Genomic DNA, 10788 nt, shown 5'->3' with positions numbered 1-10788 from the left:
AATAAGTAGTAGTAGTAGTAGTAGTAGTAGTATATATATATATATATATATATATATACTATACTACTACTACTAACTACTACTATATATATNNTNTTTTTTAGGAGAAAGATGCTAATATCCTTTATTTCGTTGTAAAAATAGAAGTCATGTCTGTGCCCTCAATGACTCATGTTGCAACCGCGTAAGATTTTGTGTAAATAAATAATTTGGATTCTTTTACGTGTTTTACATCCTTTTGATGCTAATTTCAAAGAAATGTAAAGATTTTACTTACTTTTAAAACAAATTTTTTAATGTTTTATATTCTTCTTCACTAAATGTAATTACGAAATCAACATGGAGATGTATCCTACATACGTAATTCACGAAATATAACTTAAATTGAAGAAGATATCTCCTTGAGAAAAACTTATTGAATTAAAGAAATGCAAAGGATATTTATTTGATCAAAGGTAAGAAAACTACGTACTGTGTCTTATAAAACAAATATATAGCGAGGAGCATCGCACATTGTTTTATAGGCTGTGCCATATAATATTTGTATTTTAAAATCTATACTCATTTTAATTAAAATAAAAGGAACTTACTAATTAACCGCTATAAAATAATTTTATTATTTTTTTACGAAAACACTGAATTTTTTAAATAAAAGATATTGATAATATACTAAATCATTTTGAGAAATATTGCTTTAAATTTGCACCAAGCTTGAACAATATGAGAAAAATGAATAAAATATAGAAGATATAATTTAATAGAAAAAAAACGATGTGTGCGATAATCTAATAAAATAAATTCTTGAAATGATTTGATGAATTTAGAACGTTTTGATTCTATTAAATAATCTTTGATTCTATTAAATAAAAAAAAATTAAGAGAAAGAACAGTTTCTTCTAATAAAAAAGTACTTTGTAACTTCTTTGATATCCAGATTCTCGAAAACGAACCGACGAGATGCGAGCATACGAATTTGTAGTGAGGTACATCAACATTTACGTTTATAGGGTTACTAAAATTTTATGAGGATTACTTTCTTAGTATTCAGTAGAGAGATGCAGTTTAACTGAAAGATGGGAGACGAGCTGCGCGATATAAAATAGAAATGAACTCAATCTGTTCAATATTAGCGATGGTAGAAAGATCATAATATAAACAGTTATGACTGTTATATATTTCTCTATGACACATATTTTTTATGTAATCTATAGTCTCTATATCTTTGGAGTGAAATCTTATTCTAAAGAATAAAAAAAATATTTTTTTGAAAAAATGGCTTAATTTTTAAGAGTGAGGTTTTATTCTTCGAAGTGATAATTTACTCTAAAGTTTTAAAGAGTATGTGTTAAAAAAGCTGTGTAACGTTATGTTATCTTATAAAATAATTAAACTAGAGATAACTTAAAGAGATACACCATAATTGATGTATCTCTTTTAAATAAAGCTTCTTTAATTAATAAATAATTATTGACTTTATTTAATTTTTTAAATATACTAGGTCCCTTATATTTTCTTTTAAAGTTTATTACTTATTTTACAAATAAATTACAAAACATTAACTAACGTAATTTAGTTTATAATATATTTTCACCTTATATATATATACATTTTTACCTTATTAACAAATGTTAAGATAAATATTAATCCTTAATGTGATTAATTAATAGCATATCATTTATTACATAATTGTAGTATTTTATTATATAAATTAAATGTTTCTTAATCACAGATTACAAACAGTTTTTGTTTTTATTTAATAAACTTAAGATTTTTAGTGTTTCCTTACTGTAATCTTTGCTTGTAAAATGAAGTAGAAAGTGATAAAAATATTTACTTGTTTGCTACATTGCCCGCGTTTGAAGTCGGTAGTCATTTTTACGCAGAATGCTTTTGTCCTCCGTTTGCGAATGAAACTTGAAAAACAACGCGAGGGAATTATGCATTTTTAAGAACGTCTCTCTCAGGATCGACTATAAAGGAGATCGTGTTGTGAATTTTGTACCTGACCATTCGCTTATGTCCTCCGAGAGAAAACGGAGCGATCCGATACAAATTGTATTGAGTGTCACGTATCTCCCGTAGCTATTTCATTCGGGATTCAAAGCCTTTGCTCTGTCTTAGATACAATTGTAGTACAAAATATTGAAAAATTGAGAAATTTCATTACTTATGATTTTCGACTATAAAAATGCGTATTGCTCTGCGTGTAACACAAGAAAATATCGAGATACGTTAAAATCTCTTTCTCAATAAATTAAATATGTAAGAAATGTATAGAATAATTTTATAAATTGGCCCATACTTAGGTTACAATGTATTCTTGTCTTGCTTAATAATCCGAGATGCGGGCTTTTCAGGGAAACTAGAAGCGGAAAATTGTTAAGATGACTGAATTTTGTGGGGGGGATTTATAATCAGTAGTTGCATGAATTCTGTTCTGATTATGAAGGAGGAATATTTATATGCTATTAAATTCAAAATTGCATACCTTTTTATATTTTTTTAGGCGCTTTATTTCGAATAAAAATATATTTACAGATTTTTGTTAATATAAATTCTTTTATATTAATTCTATGTGTACATATATAATCATTTATTATTATTATTATTATTATCATTATTATTATTATTATTATTATTATTATTATTATTATTATTATTATTATTATTATTAAGCAGATACTCAGTACATGTAAACAAATTATGTTTATCTTTGAATAAAATATTATAAACAAAAGTGCTCTTATTCTCTTTTCTTCTATTCAATAGCTCGAATAATTTCGAATGGATAGATAACCCTGTCGATTTAGCCAGCACGTAGGATCATAAATCGCGATCGTACATATACTCGATGCACTTACAAATTAAATCATGTCTTAAATTTCCCAAATTAAGTCATATACTTCTTATGTTTAAAATGATCACAAAAAGATAAAATCTTGCTGTATTATCCTTCAAGAAAGGATCATAGTACAATAGAGCCTGCACTTGTAGTCAATGCACTTAATAATAATAAACTGTCAATAGCACATAAGAATTTTTATTTAAAAAATCTAAATTTATTATAACTCAAATGATTCTTTACGAAAAGCGTTTATTTAATTTGACATGTTATAAAGAAATGGAATTTAACTTGACGCTAGTTTTTAATATAAAATATTTTATAGGAACATGACACATGTCATTAAAGTTAATATTATTTATTTAATTTTAAAATATCAAAAAAACTAGAAAATTTGAAATAAAATTTAAAACCATAAAATTAAGTATACCTTTAAGAAAAATTATATCTACTGTCAAAATAAATATAATGTGTTAATTTTATTTAAAAATAAAAGATACAGTAAAAAATATAATATTTGATACATTATATTAGGTGTGGGAAAAAGTTCGTGGCGTTTTTCCCGTTAGGTGGCATTAAAAAACCGCCACGAATTTTTTCCCATATCTAATATAATATTAAAGCATGATTTGATAAATACATGTAACAAAAACATGTATCACATAGGTCATATTTATAGTTTTATAAAACTGCTTCTTTTATTGTTAGATAAATTATAGAGATACAAAATTCTTCTATCTTTATACTTTATATGTTTTAAATTTACTCTTTTATAATACTTTTTTTTTGTACTTTTAATTTTATACTTTATAATTTTAGAGTTTTAATATTTTACGATCTGATAATCTTTTTTGTAGTTTTTTATAGTCTTCTTTATTATAGTTTTATTACTTTTTTCTTTTATAATATTGTCGAGATTCTCTCTCTTAAAGCTTTTCATTGTTCGCATTTTTAGATAATAGTACAATAAAATTTTTGTTTTCTGTTTTATCAAGTAATAAATATTATTCGCGCGTATCATTTGCCTAATCGAAATTTGTGAAAATGTGCATACTGTCCTCTCGATCAATGCTGCCTCAATAAAACCATGTGACATACATGTTGCTATTTGCTCAACTGTCAGGCACAGTGCTCTTCTTTGCATGCGTACGACAGTGTGTGCAATCTACATGTCGTGTCGAAGCATGTTACAAAATATTTCACGATCGAATCGTTAACTTGCTGTTACATCACGTTGTTTTGACTGGCATATGAATAAAACAATTTTTTTGTAGCTACGTTTGGCAATATGTGTCTAAGCGAAATATGTTAGATATAAGCTGCGTCAATTTTTCAAATTTTCGAAGATAGGGACTGGGCTCGACGTGTTCATGGTATACCGCATATTATAGTGATAGCAATAGTATATACATATACTTTGAATTTCTTTCGACATTTTGATTTGATCAAAATTAAAATACATTAGAAGCATTTATCTGTTTTTAACAAATTAGGAAAGATATTCAGCACTATCTAAATTTTGAATAAAATGTTTATCAAAAAGTCTAGTACAAATAAAAAATGCGTATATATATTTTTCTTAGAAAAACTAATTGTTTTTATGTACCTGTATAATTTGTTTACATTTTCAATTATTTGTATATTGTAATAGATTTTTATTTTTTTGTCACTTACATATATGATTTTTTTTAGGCAATCTAATTTAAAAATAGAAAATAAACAAAATTCAAAAATTGCAATAAAATGTCAAAATTAAAGGAAATTAACGAGACGAGAATTGGAGTGTATCAAAATAATTCAATGTAAATAATATATTTTAATACAAATCACTTTGTCGTACTTTTCGAGAAATTCTTCAAGTAGAGAAGTAGAAAAGTAATCTTCAATGACAACTTAAATTAATAATTCACATTCTCAAACCAGTAATGGTTGAGTCACTTCAGGTAGATCAAAAGTAGCATCTTTACAAATTTGATTGGATCAGGTAAATTTAATGCAATTTATTTGTAATTAATAAACAGATTACCAATAACACAAATGATAATTCTTATCAAAAAGATGATTTATTTAGAAAGATTAAGAATGTAATAACAGGATCTTTTAATTATTTAATTCAATGTATATCAAGTTTGAAAAAAACATTTATTGTTAATTAACTTTATCTGCTTCCATGGAAGGACACATCAATTTCGATATCAATATTTATTTGTATACTCTTGGTCAACATCGATCTTGAACCAATGTGCTTATTAGAATAACGATACACATCGTTTCCTGTGTCTACAGATAATCCTAAAATTTAATATTAACATGATTGCCCAGACTATAACGACAGTACATCCTTTATAATTTGATCAGTTTTACATAAAAAAATATAAAAATATAATATAAATTTATATAGCACAAAGTTAAAAAACAGTTTGAAAAGTTAAAATTAAAAATTATTTTATTATATTTTTCACTGGAAATGCACGCGTACGTGAAATTTTCAATCATAATCTGCAACTAGAATTGTTAAGATTCATTAATTTGCCAATCATGGCATTTAGTCTAGATGCAGATTGGTAAAGTAAAGAGCGAAAACCAAATTAAAAAACAGCTGAAAGTTGCAAATAAATTCCAGTACTGATATAAAATATTAGATCAATTGATTTCACGAATACATATTAAAAATGAATCAATATCGAAGTGTATCATAAAATACTAAAAAAATTTCTTATTTTTATTTACAATACTTTAGTATAAAATAATAAAAATTTTTTATTTTTGCGTAAGTTATGAAATCGTTTTTTGTATTCTTGCAGGAAAATTAAATTAGAAAAGATATGTATATATTTTTTTTATATAAGTATTAGAAATAAGAAAGTTGTATAATCACTTAAAAGCTTACATTCTATATTTCAACAATTTTCGAAAGAGTGTAGAAAGTAATTTCCTTGCAATCGTTCGAGTTTTCTAAGACATGGCGACAATCGGATTTAATCACTGTAATGTTACAGTCACGGATCACGATACTTAGGAAGAAAACAAAAGCAAGCTACGAAATTATTGATCTTGATTTTGAAAGAAATCCTGATATCAAATGGAATTATGAAAGATTTCAGTTCATTTTCTAAAAATCTTTTTAAAATGTTTCTAGCGAATAATTCTAAAAAAATATGAATCTAATCTTTCAATCTGTTATTTTCTTATGTTAAATTAATTAATATAAAAAATAATTAATATTTTTCACATACGTTTGTAATCGTCTTTATTAAATATTTTATAGATATATTTTTAGATATGTTTTTATAAATCTGTACATTTTTTTATATATCAACTTATATATATTTTCATATATTTTTTTATATATTTAAATATTGTAATTTTTTCACAAATTATTATTAATGGACACAGTACAAATTGAATATCAAAATATAGAAATATTGGGTTGTCCGGAAAGTTCCGTGCCGATTTTGAAGGAAAATTTAAACACAGAAGATTTAAATTTTAGTATACATTTATTAAATGTAAATCTATTGCGGCACGAATTTTCCGGACAACCCAATAGAAATAAGGATAATTTTTAAAAACAATTAGTCACAGAAAGAGAGCTAACTTATATAATATATACAATAGTTGTATACATTGATGAGAGTGAATGATGGGACTATTAATCTATTATTATTTAAAAAAAAAGATAATATATTTTGCAAAAAAAAAGATTACTTATTTTTATTTAAAGTAGAATTTTTACAAACAAAAATTTAATGAATAATAAATTACGTAACAAAAAATATTAAATTGAAAATAACCGGATGTATCTTTTGATATTGCTCGTTATTAAAGAACTTTTTCATTAGGCTTATCTTGCCATCTCGAGACGAAAAGTTTAACGATATTCATAAAAGCCAGACGATAACGCGGACAAAGTCGAGAGCAGTGAGATCCGCAAATGAGCACTTTTTCCACGCAATTCCAGCGGCGTGCTGTTATTTCCCGGACGAAATAGAAAGAATAGACAGTGGCAACGAGAAGCGGACTGAGGTATAGAGACGTTAAGGGAAATATTCTCCCTTTCCTCTTCTGTTTCGTTTTACCTTCGCGGTGAGTTTGTTGAAATGCGACGAACCATGAAAGATGCTCGTCGTATCATCATGCTATGCTTCCAGCAGAAATTGCGAATTCTTCTTTCTTTCCATTTTTCACAATCATACTAGTTTCACTGAGATACTCTTCTTTTCTTCTTCTATTTAAAAAACTTGTTCCGGTAGCACTGACATTAAGAAATAAATTTTATTTTTCATTGACTTAATGCTATTGTCGCCTCTATCGTGCAAACAAGCGAATAACGAGATAGATGAGTTTTTATTCTTCAAATATGCGAATAACGTTTATGGTTTTCTCTTTATATGAGTAATAAAAAATTGAAAAAGTTGAATACTCGTCATAATGGACAATTCTTATTATAAGCGTGATGAAAAATAAATCATGTGAAAATAAATGTAAATCATGTGAAAAATGTAAAACATATAACTATAATATTTTTGCCACTAAATAAGTGAAATATTTATTTTTCAGTTCATGAAAGAACGCATAGAAAGCACTTTTTAGAAAACACAATTATTAGTGCATAATTAATGATATTAATTTGCTTTAATGGTAAAAAAGTCACGTGCAATCTTCTTCTGAAGTATTCTCTACGGTGTTATATCAACATATTAATTTTAAAGAAAGTCAAGACACATGGCTGATACAAATCAACTTTTCGCGCAAGTGTTCTCCACCAACGATGCCTCCTTAAGACACGTTTCTTCTCTTGGGCAACGTCTCGCGCAATTTTCCTCCAAGTTTTCCCCGTGGATTTAGAGACCCATTCCTCGTTACTCGTCTGGTTGCCAGACGCTGCGTAGTCGCGAGAAAGCCTAAAGTCCAAGTCGATCTCGGCTGGTGTACTTTAAGTTCTAACGTAATCACTAATGGATGTCGAAATGAATATAAACATTTCCGTTTATCCTCTTTGGGAATTCCACGACACTGTCTGCGCTACTGCAGGGGAATTCGCTACTTTGATTCCATTGTTTATCGCCGACAAATGAGCGGAAAGTACATAATGCAGAGAATATTCACTAAGCATCTTCTATGGTGAGATTACAATTAAGTTCACAGAGTGGCAGGCGCGATGATCTGATAAGATAGCATTACAAGAGGGAAGTAGGTCTGTAAAAAGGGGTTCGCTGGATTATGATTCTGCTTCTTTCAATTGCCTACTACACTTTCCTATGATTTTTTCTTTTTTGTTAAAAGAAATTTTTTTTATATTAAATTTTAGAATAAATTTAGTTTATTACATTGCATAGGTTTAAATGTATTTAATAAATCTATATACATATTTTATTCATTAAAAAATAATTTTCTTCGATATCGCTTTATTGAAATAATCGTTATTTATCTTCTTTAACATATGCAATTGTTAAAGATGTCGAATAGTAACGAGAACTGGAATATTTATGATAGTAAACAACAGGATTAACGCGATGATTTATTTTATCTTTAAAAGCAATGGCTGTAATAGATTTTCGAGTTATTCCATATCACGGATCGCAATGTACTTGCTGTGAAGTATGAGCATACTGTCGTACGCTTTGATCAGTTTACATTGTCGTTTTACTTCTTCCTTTTCGGAGATACCGAATGGCTTGACCGGTGCTGAACGAGCCTGTCGCCCGTGGAAGTTGGAAAATGGATTATGGGAGTGGATGCGCAGGTTGGCGCTATTCCAGCATGGCAAACATTTAAAACAAAACCTCGTGGATATTCTCAAGCTCTTATACACAGGATGCAGACGCGTAGATAGATATTCATTACGACTGAAAATATGACCGTATTATCCGTTTCCTGATTTGCTTCAAGGATGCGAGGGCGAGGTGTTACGTTTGCATTTCATTTTCAAATACGTTCGTATCCCAATGAACACTGTACCTCTCGACAAAGTATCCGATTTTCCGGGAAATAGAAATTACATGCTTTCGAAAAATCATGTTCTATTGCTTTCATCAATAAATCATAACTTTCATAACGAGATTACAGTGTATCTGCTAAAATGCTATTTCAAAGATTACTTTTATTATATTGTTTTATTTTTGTTATGTTCTCCAATATTCTATAATAATTATATAATTTTATATCACTTGTCGATATTTAATTAATTGATGATATAATAAATAATCTTTAATAAATTAATTACAAATATAAACTTTTAATTAAAAATTTTTCATTATATTATATAACATTTTTTTCTTATTTTATTAAGTTATCAACACAAACGCTCTGCAATTTTATTAGCTAAATATAAATTTTTAAAACACAATGACAAACGATATAAACAATTTTTTTTGATTATTTGCACAAACATGATTAATAAAATTTTATTAATGTAACTAATATCCTTTTAAACCTATTTAAAATATAAATGAATTTTTACACACTTCAATATTTGTCAACATGTTCAAATTTTTGATAAACTGTAATCACTTGTTTTGTTGAAAAAAAGTTATTTATGTAATGCAAGATTATGTTAAAATTTTTCAAATTCAAACTTGATCTTTTTCCAATCAAGTTTATTCTAAATAAATTATTTCCATATTTAAAATTAGAGATAAACTTTACTTTACATTGGTAAATTGATTGATTTTTGGAATACCAAAATAACTTCTTTACGCGGAACCACATTGAGTTGTCTGGAAAGTTTCGTGCCGATTAACCTATATAATTTAATAAATATACTAAAATTTAAATTTTCTGCGTTTCAATTTTCCTTCAACATCGGCACGAACTTTTCGGACAACCCAATAGTTTAATTTTTGAAGAAGTTGGATATTTAATTCTAATTTGGTAGGAGCAAAAAATTAATCTTTAAATAGGTACAAAAATCATTATGTTATTTCTAGAATATAATGTTAATTAGGAGAGAGAACTGATTTAATTACAATTTATGTTTTGTGGACATAAAATTTATTAAATATTAAATTTTACACTTTTTAATTCTATTTAATTATATTATTATTTGTTTATTATTATCAACAATTAGCTCATTATCTTAATCTTTTTTTGTTTGTAATGTGTAAATAATGTGTAAATATAAATTAAAAAAAATAAATAATTATTAAATTATTAAATTTTTTAAATACATTTGTTATACATGTATTATTTTTATAAATTAATAGATAAAAAAAGTGTTCTTAAAATAATTATATTCTTTCTGTTCTATTTAACAAAAAATTTATTTAATAATATATTAATAAAATGTATTTTGCAATATAATTTATAACATCATAATGAATACAATTACAATAGTATTAAGTTTATGATTACTTCATGGCAGCCAACATTATAAAACATTTATTATTAAAAATAAATAAATTTTTATATTTATAATATATAAATACGATTCTTTATTATTAATAACAAATGATATTATATCAAACTCTGCATTGATAATAACATATATGTGATATTTTGTTTAATTATTTGTGTTAATTATGGCTTATATTTCTATAAATTATAAAATAATATTGCAAACAACACATAAAATTCTCTCTCTACATCATATTTCAATATTTCATTGATAAACAAGCATGCAGTAGTGCAATGCATGTGCAGCGCATTGACAACTTTTTGATATTCTGATTAGTCGCTGTAGTTTGCGCAGTACCTTCTCTTGCGTTCGGCACGAGTTGAAAACGCAAAAAGCCATCGACATCGAAAAACGCGATACATCCAATTAAAATCGTGTTTTATTATTACCACGAGCGACGCAACAGTGACGATAGAGAGATAGAGATAGAGAGAGAGATGATCAATCAATAAACGAACCGATCGGTGTAAGCAAATTAAGAGAGAGAGAGAGAGAGAGAGAGAGAGAGAGAGAGAGAGAGAGAGAGAGAGAGAGAGAGAGNGACGTAGTA

General features: G+C 26.7%; 1 protein-coding gene across 1 annotated transcript in view; it reads left to right on the top strand.

Moving 5' to 3' along the window:
* The first annotated feature begins 8445 nt into the window (after positions 1–8445).
* LOC105627378 (peptidyl-prolyl cis-trans isomerase FKBP14) overlaps positions 8446–10788 on the top strand; it is a 99462-nt gene continuing 97119 nt past the window's right edge. Inside the window, exon 1 of the mRNA XM_012208660.1 lies at positions 8446–8588. Within this exon, the coding sequence (XP_012064050.1) occupies positions 8446–8588 (143 nt within the window). The remainder of the gene's footprint in view (positions 8589–10788) is intronic.

The sequence above is a fragment of the Atta cephalotes genome (assembly GCF_000143395.1).
Source record: "Atta cephalotes unplaced genomic scaffold scaffold00008, whole genome shotgun sequence".
NCBI lineage: Eukaryota > Metazoa > Arthropoda > Insecta > Hymenoptera > Formicidae > Atta > Atta cephalotes.
The sequence above is the reverse complement of the archived record's forward strand: the minus strand, read 5'-3'. Positions and strand labels throughout refer to the sequence as shown.